General features: G+C 39.0%; 1 protein-coding gene across 4 annotated transcripts in view; it reads right to left on the bottom strand.

The window, feature by feature from the left end:
• Positions 1-4,530: 4,530 nt before the first annotated feature.
• The window catches only part of Syx18 (syntaxin 18), a 67,517-nt gene continuing 51,707 nt past the window's right edge, over positions 4,531-20,340 (bottom strand). For all 4 annotated transcript variants that reach the window (XM_053780280.2, XM_053780281.2, XM_053780283.2 and 1 more), the window contains one exon: positions 4,531-7,596. In XM_053780280.2, the coding sequence (XP_053636255.1) occupies positions 7,492-7,596 (105 nt within the window). In that variant the 3' untranslated portion in view covers positions 4,531-7,491. The remainder of the gene's footprint in view (positions 7,597-20,340) is intronic.

Below are 20,340 nucleotides of genomic sequence, written 5' to 3'. Positions count from 1 at the left end.
CCATGGTTCAATATATTTATAGATGAGGTTGTAAGAGAAGTGAATGCTCGGGTGTTGGCAAGAGGTAACAAAAGATTGGATATCAGATTGGAGGGAAAGAGTATGGAGGAGGTAAATGTATTCATATATTTAGGAGTGGATGTGTCAGCGGATGGGTCTATGAAAGATGAGGTGAATCATAGAATTGATGAGGGGAAAAAGGTGAGTGGTGCATTGAGGAGTCTGGGGAGACAAAGAACTATGTCCATGGAAGCAAAGAGGGGAATGTATGAGAGTATAGTTTTTCCAATGCTCTTGTATGGGTGCAAAGCATGGGTGGTGAATGTTGCAACAAGGAGAAGGCTGGAGGCAGTGGAGATGTCGTGTCTGAAGGCAATGTGTGGTGTGAATATAATGCAGAGAACTCAGTTTGGAAATTAGGAGGAGGTGCAGGATTGCCAAAACTATTATCCAGAGAGCCGAGGAGGGGTTGTTGAGGTGGTTCGGACATGCAGAGAGGATAGAACGAAATAGAATGACTTCGAGTGTATAAATCTGTAGTGAAGGGAAAGTGGAGTAGAGATCAGCCTAGGAAAAGTTGAAGGGAGTAGGTAAAGGTTTTCTGTGATAGGGGCTTGGACTTCCAGCAAGCATGCGTGAGCTTGTAAGATAGGAGCAAATGGAGACAAATGGTTTTTAGGACTTGACGTGCTGTTGGAGTGTGAGCAAGGTAGCATTTATGAAGGGATTCGGGGAAACTGACAGGTCAGACTTGAGTCCTGGAGATGGGAAGAACAGTGCCTGCACGCTGAAGGAGGGGTGCTAATGTTGCAGTTTTATAACTGTAGCGTAAGCATGCTTCTGGCAAGACAGTGATGGAGTGAATGATGGTGCAAGTTTTTCTTTTTTGGGCCACCCTACCTTGGTGAGGAGCTGATGTGTTAATAAAATAATAAAAATTACTTATTTTACAACCCCATCTATGTTAAACAACCATGTTGACATCATCCATCCCTATCTAAAGCCTACTTTTGCTGTAATCTCCCTCTGTCCTACACATCTTAATCTGAGCCTCACTACCTGTTCCATACACTTGCAACATTTGTCACATTGCTTCCTTATTCACCCTATCATATGCCTTTTCTAAATCCATAAAAGCAATGAAAATTTCCTTATCTTTATCTAAATATTGTTCACTATATGCTTCAATGTAAACATTTGGTCTACACATCCCCTACCCATTCTAAAGCCTCCTTGCTCATCTGCAATCCTGCTCTCTGTCTTGCCTCCAATTCTTTAATTAATAATACTATTATTATTTTAATCAAATATCTTCATATAATTGATCTTACATAATTATATATCAGATTGTAAAGAATAATTGGATATTACGATGACTGACTTTGTATATGATTCAGTTTTAAACAACTTGGCATGATTTTATAATTATTACATTATCTTGGACATTAACTCTTAAGAACTTGGTTTAATATATATATATATCTTGGGATATTTTTACATCCGTTTTAATCATTGTAATAGCTATTGTAAATGTTGAAATATATTGGTAACTGTTAGTGAGAACAATAACAGTTAAGAAGAGATTTAAAGAAACTGGTTACCTAGACTCGAGTCCTGGAGTTGAGGAGTACAGTGCCTACACTTTGAAGGAAAGGTGGGAATGTTGTAGTTTAGAGGATCATCTGCACTGTCATGTTGGTGCCTTTCTGGCAAGGCAGTGATTAAGTGACAGTAAAAGTGTTTTATTTGTCGGGTCATCATACTTTGGTGGGAGATGGCGTGTTAAAAAAAAACTAATCGTGGAGAAGTGCTAAACCCATTAAGGTCATCGAACACCTGGGAAGTGGAAGCTATTCAAGTTTGATCCATGGGATGATAGGATAAGTTCAGTTCCTTGGATGAAGAGCCCCACACTGACATCACAGCAGTTTCCTTTAAGCTCTAACCCCTAACTCAAAGTCTTAAGTTAGACTTTTATGATCCTGGAACATCAAAGAAGACTCTATCAGACAGGTAACTTTCAATCCAACAAAGAATTCATCTGTATCCACCTTTTCTAGCAAGTTTACTAACTGTTACATGTCAATTAGCTATATCAAATGCAGCTCTGTGGTCAAAGTTGTCTAAGAGCTGTCAGTGTACAGGGTGAGAAATGTGGTTACAAAATGATAAACACTCCTTTCATAAATGTAACCAAGTAGCTGGCATACATAAACTGCTTTATTCCATGCATGAGATGATTCAGTACCATCTTCTCATATGTTTTATACAAGTAGCTAGTGAGATATGTTGGGCAAAATGTATTTGAGTGGACCTCATTTTAATGAACAATAAAATAAAAAAAAATATTTTTTTCAAAATTTATTATCTATGATTAAAATTGTCAAAATTTATGCACTATAATAGTAGATAGAGCACCTTGAACAACATCAGCATATAAATACATAGACCACATATTATAACAAAAAATAATACTTTAACCCTTTCAGGGTCCGTCCCGTAGATCTACGGCTTTACGTTCAGGGTCCAAACCGTAGATCTACGCCATGAGCTCAGCTCACTCTGATAAACTGTGAGTGGTACATTTGGGCCTAGATATGAGAGAATACATCTATGTGGTATGTGTGCACCACATAAAACAGATCCTGCAGCACACTGTGTATAATGAGAGAAAAAAAATGAAATCATGATTTTTCGATTAAAACAGCAACTTTGCAGTGTTTTTTCGTATGTTTTTTATAGTTGTATTTGCGATTTCTTGGTCTCATTTGATAGAATGGAAGACATATTACAGAAATAGAGATGATTTTGATTGGTTTTAGCATTGGAAATGGCTTGAAACTGAGCTCAAAGTAGCGGAAATGTTAAATTTTTGCCGATATTCAAGAGTAAACAAACGACCTCACACATCTAATACACGTCAGCTGGTGGATCTAATATACATTCACAAATATGGTGATGATATTTATACAATTATTACAGTATTGCATAACAGTAAATCTTCTATTTTTTGGTGTGAATAAAAATTCATTATGTAAATAAAAAATCAAAATGGAATTTATTTGTAAAGCCTCAAAACATAACTAATGAACAGAGGAAATGTTAATTTAGTGCCAGGAATGCTTACATTGTTCATTCTGGACCCTATTTTGAAATTGGAATATTTTGAACTTTGTGTTAAATTGGCCAAATTAACAATTTCCGATCACTTTATTTTGTAGTTGAAGCAGTTGACTTGGCGATTTCTTGTGCTCAATCGATAGAATAGAAGTAATACTAGTGAAATAGCTAAGAATTTGGTTGATTGGAATAATGTAATTGGCCTAAAATGGGAGTCAAAGTCGGCAAAATCACCTATTCGTAAATATCGCTGACACATCAAAATTCGCGAGAGCATAATTTCGTCAATTTTCCACCAAATTTCGTACTTTTTGTTTTATTACCTTCACAAAAAGATTCTCTACGATTTCATAAGAAAAAATAACAATTTTTTTTTTTTTAAATTCTTGGACACTGGTGCGTGACTCCAGATTTGGGCCTTGGACCCTGAAAGGGTTAATTTACATAATACTATGTATACTATTATAATATAATTATGCAGTACATAATAGATTAACATAATAAAATTTTTTCTCCATGGGGAAGTGGAACAGAATTCTTCCTCCGTAAGCCATGCGTGTTGTAAGAGGCGACTAAAATGCCGGGAGCAAGGGGCTAGTAACCTCTTCTCCTGTATATATTACTAAATGTAAAAGGAGAAACTTTCGTTTTTCCTTTTGGGCCACCCCGCCTCGGTGGGATACGGCCGGTGTGTTGAAAGAAAGAAGAAAATAAAATTTTTACACATTTTGTTTGCCAGTGAGGATTGTGATAAGGAATGAAACAGAATGAAAGAGGTTATAATGAGTGAATTATCATATTTTATGGTATATAAGACAATTTGATTTTTTTCACGCTCTGACCCTCAAATTATGAAGGTTTGTAATCTGTAATTGTTTTACATGATGGTAGGATTGCTGGTCTCTTTTCTTGTTTCATAAACACATGGGATAACAGGTATATCTTGCTACTTTCAATTACACTTTAAGTCACACTTAGTGTAATTGGATATATATAGATGCATATACATGAATGTATATGCATCTATATATATACCCATCTGGGTTTTCTTCTATTTTGTTAATAGTTTTTGTTCTTTATTTCCTCTTATTCCCATGGGGAAGTAGAACAGAATTTTTCTTCCATAAGCCATGCATGTCTTAAGAGGTGACTAATATACTGGAAGAAAGGAGCTAGTAACCCCTTCTCCTGTATAAATTGCTAAATTTAAAAAAAAAAAAAGTTTTTCTTTTTAGGTCACCCTGCCTAGGTGGGATACAGCCAGTGTGTTGAAAGAAAAAATTTTGGTGCATCTTATATACCGCAAAATACAGTCATTGATGCATGATTTGGAAAATGTGGTTTAGTAAAGAAGACAAAGACAGAGATGAGAAATTAGCTTCCCATATTTTGATACAACAATAAAATGTTTTATCTATAAGGTTTATAGTAATGTTTATTAATTATTAGATTGGATAAATTACACTGCAGTTCTACAACATAAATCCCCACAAAAAAATATCAGTTAACTCAAAAGTTCTTGGTCCAAACCATTTTATATAAATTCATTGTGAATGCAATTCTGTAAATCTGTATGGTAAATATTGAAACAAAGATTCTTACATCTATATTACTTATATTTTTCCATCAATACCCATTTCAATATTATTTCCTCAAGATTTTCTATTAAAGGAACTTTAAATTATTACATTTTTCACTACCTTTGTTTCTGTTATTAGTACAAGACTTTGCTGTGACATTACAAAATGGTGCTTTCTACTTAAGCATAGTACAGTAAATATGAGGTGAAAATATGAATGATTTGGTTATTTATGCACAGATTTTCAAGCATTTTTTTTATTTTTGATATGACAACACTTAACCCTTTGACTGTTTTGGCTGTATATATACATCTTATGAGTCAGTGTTTCGGACGTATATATACTCAATAATTCTAGCGGCTTAAAATCAAGCAGGAGAAAGCTGGTAGGCCCACATGTCAGAGAATGGGTTTGTGTGGTCAGTGTGCACTGTATAAAAAAAATCCTGCAGCACGCAGTGCATAATGAGGAAAAAAAAAAACTCTGACCGTGTTTTTGGATTAAAATGCCGACTTTGAGGTGTACATTGTAATTTCCTATAGTATTTATGGTTGTATTCTCGTTTTCTTGGTCTCAACTGATAGAATGGGAAACATATTACAGAAGTAGAGATGATTTTGATTAGTTTCACAATGAAAACGACCTTGAAAATGAGCTCAAAGTAGCAGAAATGTTCGATTTTTACCAATGTTCGAGTAAGCAAATCACACCACACGTCCAATACACGTCAACTGGGGAGTCTAATATTCTTTCACTAGTGCACTGATATTATTTAAACCATTTTTACAATAATGCAGTAGTCTGCATAACAGTAAATCTTCTATTTTTTGTGTGAATAAAAAATCAAAACAGAAAGCAAGAGTAATATAAGAGGGGCCTGGAGATGTGACTAATGAACAGAGGATATGTTATTTTAGTGCCAAGAATGTCTGCATTATTTATTCTGAACCCTATTTTGAAATTGGCATCTTTTTTAATTTTCATGAAATTGGCCAAATTGCCAATTTCTGACCACTTTATTGGGTAGTTGAAATCGGTCAATGGGCAGTTTCTTGTACTCAACTGATAGAAAAAATGGAGTTCTAAAGAATTAGCTATGAGTTTGGTCGACTGGAACAATGGAATTGGCTGAAAATAGGGTTCAAATTCGGCAAAATCGCCGAAGCATATACATCGCAGAGATTGCTAACTTCGCGGGAGCGTAATTTTGTAAGTTTTCCATCAAATTTCGTACTTTTGGTGTCATTACCGTCAGGAAAAGATTCTCTATCATTTCATAAGAATTTTTTTTTTTTTTTTTTAATTTTTTGACACCAGGAGACACTTCAGGATTTGGGGTTGCGACAGTTAAAGGGTTAATGCAAGATAGAATATATAGTACGTATGTATATATTAGCTAAATACTTTAAAATTTTGGAAATTTGAAGCAATTTAACAATCAATACAGTGGACCCCCGGATATTGGCTGGGTGCAGATATCAGCCAATTCGAATTTTGGCTGCTTTTATGGCCGAAATTCTATCCTGGATTTCGGCCTGCAACTCTGAAATTGGCCGTATTGGACGCGTCCGCCCACCACTCCGCCACGCATTCATCCAAACATTTCGTTATAATCCATTGTTTTTCTGTGGTTGTTTATTGAGTGTGACTGCGAAATAAGCCGCCATGGGCCCAAAGAAACATGTTACATAGTATATATAAAAAAATGCAATGTTTATATGCGATGTATGTTTAATAATAATCACTCTTGGGCACATTAAATGTCTCATTTTAGGCTAATATAGACATTTTTATCAATCCATCTATGATATTTTCTTCAGAATTATGTAACACATTACATAGCATATAAACATGAAATGTTTATATGCTATTGAGCGGTGAGTCGGGTGGAGAGTAAACATTACATTTTCTCTGAGTCAACGTTAGAGAAACTGTGAATCTGGCATCTGGCCCAGTCACCGCCCTTCATACGCATTTGTTTACAATTCTCGGCATGAATTATTCATTACTCCTCCCTTTGTTTATGATGGCATCTAAAGGTATATTTTAGAAACAATTAAACTCAGTGAACATGGTAATAATATGGCTGTGTAGTGTAGCCCAGGGGGGACTGTTACATATGTGTACCTACATCTACCGCTGCCTACACTATCTTCCTACAAATAAATACTACTCACCTCTCGCCCTACATTGACTACAAATATTTTAAGGTAAGTAATGAATGTACTGTGGCAGTAAATGACAAAGAAGGGCAGTAACCCTTGATATTTTTAGTCCTTATGGAGGGGGATTCTCAACTCCCTATCCCCTCCTCACCTTCTTCAATACACCAACAAGTCTTCAATAAAGGTATGTAATGTTCATTTATCATTAAAACTTGTGCTTTATATTTATTTCTCAATGTTTTCTGCATGTAAAACTATAGTTAATCTTTAAAAACTGTATTTTTTGTTAATATTTTTGGGTGTCTTGAACGGATTAACTGTATTTACATTAATTCTTATGGTAAATATTACTCGGTTTTTCGGCCTTTTCGGATTTAGGCCGCCCTTCTGGAATGGATTATGGCTGATAACCGGGGGTCCACTGCATTTATACTTAGCAATTAAGCTGATCATCTTTGCATAAACAATATTAATTTTCAATGAATCAATGCTTATATTATTTTCTTGACCTTTGTATTATTCTTACTAAATTCTCAAATAAATCTTTGCAGTTTATTCATTCACAGAATGAGGTACATATCTAGTATGCAAATAAATGAATGTATCTGTAGTTATATTTTATATTCTCAACCATTATACCAATCAAGGAAGAGGATTGTACATGACATTACAATCAAGAAGAACATGATCCACACTCGAAAACCGGCATCCTTCCGCATAGCTTCACGGACCTTTGGAAAAAAATGAGCAATTGTTTGTTAATCTCATTGACACTGCTATTTTAAAAATTATTTAATTATATACACTTTAATACATGAAATTCATAAATCCTTATTATAATTGTTATTATTACTAATACAGTGGACCCTCGACCAACGATATTAATCCGTTCCTGAGAGCTCATTGTTAGTCGAAATTATCGTTAGTCGAGTTAATTTTCCCCATAAGGAATAATGGAAATCAAATTAGTCCGTTCCTGACACTCCAAAGTACTGAAAAAAAAAAAATTTTACCACATGAAATATTAATTTTAATACACACAAACTGAAGAAGACATGTACAATTACATGACACTTACCTTTACTGAAGATCTGGTGATGATTGATGGGATGGGAGGAGAGGAGAGTGTGGATGGTGTTAGTGTTTAGAAGGGGAATCCCCTTCCATTAGCACTTGAGGTGTCAAGTCCTTGAGGACATTGTTTTTCCTGAACACACTGGGAGTTTCAGAGTGATACACCAATAAAGGCTTCACTTTGTAATCACCACTAGCATTAGCACACATCAACAGAGTAAGCCTGTCTTTCATAGGCTTATGTCCTGGGAGTGCCTTTTCCTCCTGAGTAATGTAGGTCCTGCTTGGCATTTTCTTCCAAAACAGGCCTGTTTCATCACAATTAAACACTTGTTCAGGTTTCAATTCTTCACTGTCTATGTACTCCTTGAATTCCTTCACATATTTTTCAGCTGCTTTTTGGTCCGAACTGACAGCCTCACCATGCCTTATCACACTATGTATGCCACTACGCTTCTTAAATCTCTCAAACCAACCTTTGCTGGCCTTAAATTCACTCACATCACCACTAGTTGCAGGCATTTTTCTAATTAAATCATCATGCAACTTCCTAGCCTTTTCACATATGATCACTTGAGAGATGCTATCTCCTGCTATCTGTTTTTCGTTTATCCACACCAATAACAGTCTCTCAACATCTTCTATCACTTGCGATCTCAGTTTCGAAAACATAGTTGCACCTTTGGCAAGAACAGCTTCCTTGATTGCCGTTTTCTTGGCCACAATAGTAGCGATGGTTGATTGGGGTTTTGTGTACAACCTGGCCAGCTCGGAGACACGCACTCCACTTTCATACTTAGCAATGATCTCTTTCTTCATATCCATAGTAATTCTCACCCTTTTTGCTGTAGGGTTGGCACTAGAAGCTTTCTTGGGGGCCCAGGGTGACTTATTTTGCAGGTGCAATCACTAAAAACGCTGTGATAATATGAAATGTTCCGATTGTATGTTTGGATGGGAATGCTGTGGCTGGCTGGCTTGTAAACACTGGCGCGCTCAGGCCACAAGTGGACACGTCTCGAATGGAACGAATCGTGTTGGTTGAGTTTTTTAGCGCTAGTCGAGGGAAAATTTTTGCGTTAAAATGTATCGCTAGTCGGATTTAACGTTAGACGATGCCATCGTTGGTCGAGGGTCCACTGTATTTTGATGGAAATTGTTAAACCCAATGGGGGTCATACAGCACCTGGGTGATGAGGCAGTCAGGCTCAATCCAAGGAAACAAGGTTAACTCCAATATGCTCGATTAAGAGACCTTCACTGGCATCAAGGCACTGCCCTTGAAATGTTCATGAAAGACATACAACATAAGGACAGGCCTGTATTATAGGCCAACTTTATCATGCCTTTTAAATAGACCATCAAAATGCAAATTTATATATCTTATAGCAGTAGGAACAAGAAGACTGATTTAGTGGAAAAGGAGGAAGGAAGAGTCGGGTTGATATTCAAACCAGTATTTCTTTCACAAGAGAAAGTGATCTAAACATCCTTTAGTTTTTTCTATGGTGCCACTACTTTGGATTACAGCCAAATAATTTTAAGTCCCATCATTATCACAAATGAAATTTTCAGTTTATACTGACAGGAACAAGGAATCCTGTAAAGTAATTGGAGCAACAGCTAAGCCTATCACAATCGATGGACAAGCACAAGTTCTTATTTGTGCACTACTGGTGATGTGATTAGTGCTGCTCTCAAGAAGTCAGGTTGGAATATTGATTCTTCCACAATTCTTCCCCTTGCAATATTATTACTTTTAAGTGTGTGTGTGAAATTAATGCAAGTCTATCAATGTTTGAAAACCCTTGTTTCAATACCCCAAAATGTTTTTCCAACAAGATTTACTGTAAAGGTTATGGTGTAGAGGCCATGAATAACATCACTGTTCCTGTGTTACCTAACCCAATGCTGCTTGACATATGCATATGGCAGATGTCAGTTGGCAGTGTTACCTGTCAACAGCATGATTTTTTTTTATCTCAAGCTCACTCCATTCGCTGGCATTGTATCGACTGTTATTTATACCCCTTCATAGAATGTCAGGGGTAATAACTGTAGTTAATCTTGCATGCCATTAGAAACTTACAATGATCCCACAATTAGTTTTGTTATTTTTGGCTTCAGTAAAATTTTATCAGGTCATCTCAGTTTTTTTTCTGTAGACCTAGAATTTAAGATTGATGTGTATTTTATTGACAGATTATCATGACGATGGGAGGAAAGAAGTGGGTGATTCGCCCTTTTCTTCTAGTGTAAGGTAAATAAATGGCACCACATTATTACTCTGTTACAGTATTACAAGTTATTCATCAAAGAATAAGACAAATATGTATAGAACAAAATGCTTAGACGTATACCTGGAGGGTATTCCGAGAGTCAACGCCCCCCACAGCCCAGTCCATGACCAGGCCTCGCAGTGGATCAGAGCCTGATCAATCGGGCTGTTATTGCTGGCCGCATGCAGACCGACATATGAACCACAGCCTGGCTGGTCAAGTACTGACTCTAGGTGTCTGTCCAGCTCCCTCTTAAAGACAGCCAGGGGTCTATTGGTAATCCCCTTATGTTTGTTGGGAGGCAGTTGGCCAATCTTGGGCCCCAGACACTTACTGCATTGTCTCTTAGCATACTCATGGAGTACCTGCTTTTCACTGGGGGGATGTTGCACTGCTTGCCGAGTCCTTTGCTTTCATAGGGCGTGATTTGCATATGCTAGTCCCTCTACGATTTTCCAAGTGTTTATTATCATGTATCTTTCTCACCTGCAATCCAAGGAGTACAGGTCAAGGACCATCAACTGTTCCAGCAATTTAGGTGTAATCCAAAGTTATAATGTAATAGAACAGTAGTTTATCACTACTTCACCTCTTGCAAAATTTCAACTAGGTGAAAATAAACTACTGTCTTTAACCTGACAGAACCATCTGTAATTATTCCTTGATCCTGAAACTGCCAATAGAGGTAAAATGAAATTGTATTGTAATGCCAATATATTTTTTGAAAAAAATTTTTTTTACTAAAAAATTGGCCTTGATTTTGTGTGTATTTTAACCCTTTCAGGGTCCAGAGGCCAAATTTCAAAGTGCCCACCAGGGTTAAAGAATTTTGAAAAAATAATTTTGTTTTTTTCTTATGAAATGGTAGAGAATCTTTTTCTGAAGGTAATAAAACAAAAAGTATGAAATTTGACGGAAAATTGACGAAATTATGTTCTCGCGAATTTTTATGTGTCGGCGATATTTACGCATCGGCGATTTTGCCAACTTTGACTCCCATTTCAGGGCAATTACAGCATTCCAGTCAACCAAATTCTTAGCTATTTCACTAGTATTACTTCTATTCTATCGATTGAGCACAAGAAATCGCCAAGTCAACTTTTTCAACAACAAAATGAAGTGACTGGAAATTGGTAATTTGACCAATTTAATGCACAGTTCAAAATATTCCAGTTTCAAAATAGGGTCCAGATTAAACAATGCATGCATTCCTGGCACTAAACTAACATTTTCTCTGTTCATTAGTTACGTTTTCAGGCTTTACTAATGAATTCCATTTTGATTTTTTATTCACATAATGAATTTTTATTCAAACCCAAAAATAGAAGATTTACTGTTATGCAACACTGTAATAATTGTATAAATAATATCACCACATTTGTGAATGTATATTAGACCCACCAGCTGTCATGTATTAGACTTGAGGTCACTTGTTTACTCTTGAACATCGGCAAAAATTTAACATTTCTGCTACTTTGAGCTCAGTTTCAAGCCATTTCCAGTACAGTGGACCCTCGCCTAACAATGGCATCACATAACATTAAATCCGCCTAGCGATACATTTTAACGCAAAAATTTTGCCTCGCCTAGCGCTAAAAAACTCGCTCAATGCGATTCGTCCAAGACGCGTCCATGTGCGGCCTGAGCTAGCCTCACTTGTTCCACGGGTGGCAGTGTTTACAAGCCAGCCTCCGTGGTCACATCCAAGCATACAATCGGAACATTTCGTATTATCACAGCGTTTTTAGTGATTTCACCTGCAAAATAAGTGACCATGGGCCCCAAGAAAACTTCTAGTGCCAACCCTACAGGAATAAGGGTGAGAATTACTATGGATATGAAGAAAGAGATCATTGCTAAGTATGAAAGTGGAGTGCGTGTCTCTGAGCTGGCCAGGTTGTATAGTAAACCCCAATCAACCATCGCTACTACTGTGGCCAAGAAAACGGCAATCAAGGAAGCTGTTCTTGCCAAAGGTGCAACTTTGTTTTCGAAACAGAGATCGCAAGTGATAGAAGATGTTGAGAGACTATTATTGGTGTGGATAAACGAAAAACAGATAGCAGGATATAGCATCTCTCAAGCGATCATATGTGAAAAGGCTAGGAAGTTGCATGATGATTTAATTAGAAAAATGCCTGCAACTAGTGATGTGAGTGAATTTAAGGCCAGCAAAGGTTGGTTTGAGAGATTTAAGAAGTGTAGTGGCATACATAGTGTGATAAGGCATGGTGAGGCTGCCAGTTCGGACCACAAAGCAGCTGAAAAATATGTGCATGAATTCAAGGAGTACAAAGACAGTGAAGGACTGAAACCTGAACAAGTGTTTAATCGTGGCAAAACAGGCCTGTTTTGGAAGAAAATGGGGTTGGAGGTTAGTGGGGAGGATGTGGAAGAGTTGGCAGAGGAGGACAATGAAGAACTAACCACTGATGAGCTGCTAGATCATGTTCAACAGCAAGAAGCCACACCTGAGGAAACTGCTTCGGAGGAGGGGAGAGAGAAATTGAAGAAGTTGCCTACTTCAAAGATTAAGAAAATATGTGCAAAGTGGCTTGAAGTGCAAACCTTTATGGATGAAAATCACCCTCAGACAGCTATTGCAAGCCGTGCTGGTGACTATTACACTGACAATGTTGTGAAACACTTTAGGAAAGTCATAAAGGAACGAGAGGTACAGACCTCTATGGACAGATACGTTGTGCGACAAGACCAGTGACTCTCAAGCTGGTCCTAGTGGCATTAAAAGAAGGGAAGTAACCCCAGAAAAGTACTTGACACCTCAAGTCCTAATGGAAGGGGATTCTCCTTCTAAACACTAACACCATCAACACTCTCCCCTCCTCTCATCCCATCAATCATCACCAGATCTTCAATAAAGGTAAGTGTCATGTAACTGTGCATGTCTTCTTCAGTTTGTGTGTATTAAAATTAATATTTCATGTGGTAAAAATTTTTTTTTTCATACTTTTGGGTGTCTTGCACGGATTAATTTGATTTCCATTATTTCTTATGGGGAAAATTAATTTGCCTAATGATAATTTTTCCTAACGTTGAGCTCTCAGGAACAGATTAATAGCATTAGGCGAGGGTCCACTGTACTTAATTGTACTTAATTATTATTATTATTATAATCAAAAAGAAGCGCTAAGCCACAAGGGCTATACAGTGCTGCAGGGTAGGAAAGAAAGCGAGGGTATTGGGCGGCAGAAGGGGAAAGGGGCGATCAGTAGGTTACAGAAAACAGCGGGGTAGGGGATAGCGCAGGGTAGAGGGTAGCAAGAGATCGAGGTAGAAAGGGCTGAAGGTATCATCATGAGAGAGTCCGGATGAAAGGTGGGTCCATCAGTGAGAAGGGAAGGTAAAGAGAGAGCAGCGGAGCGAAGACGACGTTGGAGGTAAATTCTGCGTGCTCGTTGATAAAGTGGGCAGTCTAACAGAATATTGCTGACCGATAATGGAACTTGACAATTCTCACAGAGAACATAAGAAAGAAGGAACACTGCAACAGGCCTACTGACCCATGCGGAGCAGGTCCATGACCCACCCCCCGGATTATCCCAATGACCCACCCAGTCTGGTCATCCCCACTCAAGGATGGAGCACTGTACCAGACCCAGCAGCACAAGCTAGTCAGGTCCAACTCGCACCCACTCGTGTATTTATCTAACCTATTTTTAAAACTACACAACGTTTTAGCCTCAATAACTGTGCTCGGGAGCTTGTTCCACTCATCCACAACTCTATTACCAAACCAGTACTTTCCTATATCCTTCCTGAATCTGAATTTTTCCAACTTGAAACCATTGCTGTGAGTCCTGTCTTGGCTGGAAATTTTCAGCACACTATTTACATCCCCTTTATTTATTCCTGTTTTCCATTTATGCACCTTGATCATATCCCCCCTAATTCTATGCCTTTCAAGAGAGTGCAGATTCAGGGCCCTCAGTTTATCCTCATAGGGAATATTTCTGATACATGGCATCATCTTTGTCATCCTCCTTTGTACGTTTTCCAGAGCATTTATATCCATTCTGTAATACAGTGACCAGAACTGAGCAGCATAGTCTAAATGAGGCCTAACCAAGGATATATAGAGTTGAAGAACAACCTGAGGACATCTATTATTTATACTTCTAGATATGAAGCCAAGAATTCTGTTAGCTTTATTGCGTACACTAATGCACTGTTGTCTTGGTTTTAGGTTACTGCTAACCAGAACTCCTAAATCCTTTTCGCAATCGGTAGTATTAAGATCTACATCATTTAGTTTATATGTGGCATGGTTATTTAACTGTCCAACATTTAGAACTTTGCATTTGTCAATATTAAACTGCATCTGCCACTTCTCCGACCATTGCGTCAGTCTATTCAAATCATCCTGGAGTGCTCTAATGTCCTCATTAGAATGAATTGGACGGCCTATTTTGGTGTCATCAGCAAATTTGCTTATGTCGCTATTTATTCCCTCATCTATGTCGTTTATGTAAATTGTGAACAACAACGGGCCCAACACTGACCCCTGAGGAACACCGCTTGTGACGTGCCCCCATTCTGATTTCTCCCCATGTATGCAAACTCTCTGCTGTCTATTTGTCAGCCATGCCTCTACCCAGGAAAAATTTCTCCTATTCCGTGTGCCATAAGTTTCCTCAATAGCCTCTGGTGTGGAACTCTATCGAAAGCCTTACTGAAGTCCATATACACAATATCATATTCATTACCATGATCTACCTCCTCAAACACCTTAGTGAAAAAAGTTAGTAAATTCATAAGACAGGAACGCCCCTTTGTAAAACTGTGTCGAGAATCATTATCAATCTGTGCCTGTCAAGACTGCTACGAATTGCTTCGGCAATTATTGATTCCATAAATTTTCCCACTATGGAGGTAAGGCTTATTGGTCTATAGACTGAAGCCAAGGACCTGTCACCTGCATTGTAAATAGGTATTACATTTGCTATTTTCCACTTATCACGCACTATGCCAGTTTGTAGTGATATGTTAAAAAGATTAGCCAAGGGTATGCTAAGTTCCTCTTTACATTCCTTTAACACCCTTGCAAACAGTTCATCAGGACCTGGGGATTTGTTAGGTTTTAGTTTCTCTATTTGTCTGAGGACCATGTCACTAGTTACCGCAATCATACATAGTTTATTATCATCCTGTTCTACGTAATCTATTATTTCAGGAATATCGCTAGTATTTTCCTGGGTGAAAACTGAAAGGAAGTGGGTGTTTAGAATTTCACACATATCCTTATCACTGTCAGTGATCTGACCAGAGTTACTCTTAAGTGGGCCAATCTTGTCCCTAATCTTACTTCTGTATACCTGAAAGAACCCTTTTGGGTTAGTCTTTGAATCCCCTGCGACCTTAGCCTCATAATCTCTTTTTGCTTTTCTTATTCCTTTCTTTATTTCTCTCTTTAATTGAATATATTGATTTCTTAACTGCCCATCCCCTCTTTTGATACGCCTATATATGCCTCTCTTTTGACCAATGAGATGTTTTAATCTATTGTTCATCCATTTGGGATCATTTTTGTTAGATCTAATTTCCCTACTCGGAACAAAAGTTGTCTGGGCAGCTAGAACTATGCTCTGAAAAACATTATATTGGCAACCAAGATCACCTACCTGACCCATAGTTAGGACATCCCAATTTAGCCCACCCAAGTAATTTTTCAGTCTCATGAAGTCGGCCAAGCGAAAATCTGGGACAGAGATTTGATTGCAGTTATCTGGGTAATTCCATGATATATTGAAACTAAGTGATTTGTGATCACTTTTCCCAAGGAGCAGGGCGACTCTCCATGAGATATCCATGAGTAAGACGAGTATGGCCAATGCGGAGACGGGAGAGAGCAGTCTCCCAACCTCGGCACTGGTGACAAGAAGACGGCCAGCAACTTATACTCGGTTTAATAGACTGAAGTTTGTTACCGAGTAGGGTAGACCAACGTTGTTGCCAACGGGTGTGAAGGTGGGTAGCTACTGCAGCAAAATAGTCTGTAAATGGAACACCTCTATATGAAACTGGTAGGTCATGTACTGCTGACCGCGCAGCAGTGTCTGCCTGTTCATTGCCCTGTATGTCAACATGACCAGGGACCCAACAAAAAACAATATCTTTTTGCTTGGTAGAGATGCGGTGTAGCCAAAGTTGGATACGGAGGACTAAGGGGTGAGGTGTATCAAATTTCTGTATAGCCTGTAAAGCACTAAGGGAGTCTGAGACAACCACAAATGATGACACAGGCATAGATGCAATATGGATTAGTGCTGCAAGAATGGCACACAATTCAGCAGCAAAGATACTAGCCGAAGATAGTAAATGCCCTCGTACGACGCTGTCTGGAAACACTGCTGCGAATCCTACGCTGTCAGAAGACTTAGAGCCATCTGTGTACACTGCAATGGCATAAGAATGAGAGTGGAAGTGGTCAAGAAAAAGAAAGCGGGAAGCTACCATAGACAGTTGGGCTTTTGAGCAAGGGAGTGAGAAAAAACAGACTCGAACAGCTGGAACTTCCCAACGTGGTAGAGAAAAGTGAGATGCTACATGAACATAGAGAGGTGGTAATTGAAGAGAAGACAAGAGCGAATGTAGGTGAAGGGAGAAGGGACGGAGCAAACGGGCGGCGAACAAATAATGTCTACTAATATCGGTGACCATTCTATAAATGGAAGGATTGCGGAGATCATGAGAGCGTACATAGCAGCGAAGGCAATGTGCATCACGGCGATTGGATAAGGATGGAACGTTTGCTTCTGCATAGAGGCTCTCAACAGGGGAAGAGCGAAAAGCACCAAGGCATAAACGTAATCCTTGGTGATGAATGGGGTTAAGGCTAGAGAGAGTAGCAGGAGAGGCCGCTGAATAGATCTGGTCACCATAATCAAGTTTCGATAAAATGAGGGCGGAATGTAGGTGAAGGAGAGTTCGACGATCAGCTCCCCATGAAAGATGAGCATGTGTTTTAAGAAGGTTCAGCCGGTTGTGACAAGTTGCCTTCAGAGAGGTAATGTGAGGTATCCAGGATAACCTACGGTCAAAGAGGAGGCCTAGAAACCTGACTGTATCACGTTCAGGGATATGGGAGCCTGCAAATATACAGGGTCTAAAGCCAACAACAAACAACAAAATACCTTTCATCAGTGGACTGCTTACAGAGTCAAAAGCAATGTTCGTGGTTTTCACAAAGACCCACATAAAGGATCACTTTGACAATGAAATATGGATCCCAGGTTATCACCTATGTAGATGCGACAGAGTGAACAAGCAAAAGAGGGAGTTGGCTTGTAGGTCATAGTCACTGATATGCTAGGAACTATTAAACACCTCAAATGATATTGTTGATATTTTGGCAGTAAAGATTGAGAACCAAAACCTTGTCATTGTGGTTGTATACAAGCCTCAAGATGCAACTTCCCAACAATTCCAGGAAAAGCTTTTGAAAATCAACCACTGCCTAGAAAAATCTTCCAGCTCCTGCCCCAAACATCTTGCTGTTGGGGGATTTCAACCTAAGATGCCTAAAATGGAGGAATGTAACAAATAATGCTGTAGCAGGTTTAATCCCAGGAGGCAGATCAGATGAAAATTCACACATAGTGGGACCAAGTCAACCATGTCCTAAATGAAATAAGCTGGGAAGATATCCTAGGTAACATGGATCCAAACCTATGTCTAGAAAAAAAAAACTTTGTGGCACTCGAGGTACATGCTCAAGGCATATTCCTTTAAGGAAAAGGAAGAGAAGATGTAAACTAGAAAGAGAGACGCTCCCTATACAGGCAAAGGCGAAGAATCACAGAGCGACTAAAAAAGGCCAATATATCTGTAATACAAAGGGAGGCACTGGTCAGAGAAACATTGAGCTTAAGCTAAAGGAATCTTACAGGAGATAAGATACACAGGAAGAACTAAAAGCCATAAATGAAATTGAAAGAAACCCAAAACATTTCTTTTCTTATGCCAAATCTAAGTCTAGAACAACATCCAGTATTGGGCCCCTACTTCGACAAGATGGGTCTTACACAGATAACAGCAAGGAAATGAACAAGTTACTCAAGTCCCAGTATGACTAAGAGTCGAAGACCTAAATTAATTTTTTAAAACAGAGATTCAGAATTTGGTAGACTCAAACTTATCTGATATTATCTTAACACCAAATAACTTTGAAAAGGCGATGAATGACATGCTCATGCACTCTGCCCCCAGGCCCAGACTCGTGGAACTCCCGTGTTCATAAAGAACTACAAGAAGCCCCTATCAAATGCTTTTAGCATTCTATGGAGAAGGAGCATGGACACGGGGGTCATCCCACAGTCACTAAAAACAACAAACAGCCCCATTACACAAAGGGGGGCAGTAAAGCAATAGCTAAAAACTACATACCAATAGCGCTAACATCCCATATCATAACATTTTTTGAAAGGGTTCTAAGAAGCAAGATTGCCACTCATCTAGATACCCATCAGTTACACAACCCAGGGCAACATGGGTTTAGAGCAAGTAGCTCCTGCCTGTCCCAACTACGGGACCACTACGACAAGGTCCTGGATGCTCTAGAAAACAAACAAAATGCTGATGTAGTATACACAGACTTTGCAAATGCCTTTGACAAGTGTGACCGTGGTATAATAGCGCACAAAATACGTGATAAAGGAATAACAAGAAAAGTTGGTAGATGGATCTATAACTTCCTAACAGAACACAAAGAGTAGTAGTAAACAGAGTAAAGTCTGAGGTGGCTACTGCGAAAAGCTCTGCTCCACAAAGCACAGTACTCTCCCCCATCCTGTTCCTCATCCTCATATCTGACAAAGACAGGGATGTAAGCCACAGCACCATGTCTTCCTTTGCAGACGACACCTGAATTTGCATGACAGTGTCCTCCATCAAAGACACTGCAAACTCCCAGGAGGACATCAACCAAATCTTTAAATGGGCTGCAAAAAAAACATGAAGTTCAATGAAGAGAAATTTCAATTACTCCAATAAGGAAAATGTGAGGAAATTAAAACTATATCAGAGTATAAAAAATTCCAACTACACAACAGAGTGAAAAACTAATGTAAAGGACCTAGGAGTGATAATATCAGAGGATCTCACTTTCAAAAGACCAAAACAATGTATCTACTGCATCTGCTAGAGAAATGATAGGATGGATAACGAGAACCTTCGAAACTAGGGATGCCAAGCCATTGATGACATTCTTTAGATCGCTTGTTTTATTTAGGCTTCAATATTGCTGCACATTAACAGTGCCTTTCAAGGCAGGTGAAATTGCTGACCTGGAAAATGTAAAGAGAACCCTTACAGCACACACAAGTATGATAAAACACCTAAACTACTGTGAAGTTCCTTGACTTGTATTCCCTGGAATGCAGGTGGAAGAGATATATGATTATATACAGTGGACTCTCGCCTAACAATAGCATCGCATAACGTTAAATCCGCCTAGCGATACATTTTAATGCAAAAATTTTGCCTCGCCTAGTGCTAAAAAACTCGCTCAACGCGATTCGTCCGAGACGCGTCCACGTGCGGCCTGAGCCAGCCTCACTTGTTCCGTGGGTGGCAGTGTTTACAAGCCAGCCTCTGCGGTCACATCCAAGCATACAATCAGAACATTTCATATTATCACAGCGTTTTTAGTGATTTCACCTGCAAAATAAGTGACCATGGGCCCCAAGAAAGCTTCTAGTGCCAACCCTGTGGTAAAAAGGGTGAGAAATACTATTGTACCACAGCTGCTGCTGCACCACCATCAGCTGTTGCTGGACCAGTCAGCTGTTGCTGCACCACAGCTGCTGCTGCACCATAGTCAGCTGTTGCTGCACCACAGTCAGCTGTTGCTGGACCAGTCAGTTGTTGCTGCACCACAGCTGCTGCTGCACCACAGTCAGCTGCTGCTGCACCTCGGTCAGCTGTTGCTGCTGCACCACAGTCAGCTGTTGCTGTTGCTGCACCACCATCAGCTGTACTACTCAAAGATGTGGAGAGTATGTTGTTGGTATGGCTTAACATGAAACAATTACCGAGAAACGATTAACCCCAGAGGGTTAGCCACCCAGGATAACCCAAGAAAGTCAGTGCGTCATCGAGGACCGT

The sequence above is a fragment of the Cherax quadricarinatus genome, chromosome 36, assembly GCF_038502225.1.
Source record: "Cherax quadricarinatus isolate ZL_2023a chromosome 36, ASM3850222v1, whole genome shotgun sequence".
Classification (NCBI taxonomy): domain Eukaryota; kingdom Metazoa; phylum Arthropoda; class Malacostraca; order Decapoda; family Parastacidae; genus Cherax; species Cherax quadricarinatus.
The sequence above is the reverse complement of the archived record's forward strand: the minus strand, read 5'-3'. Positions and strand labels throughout refer to the sequence as shown.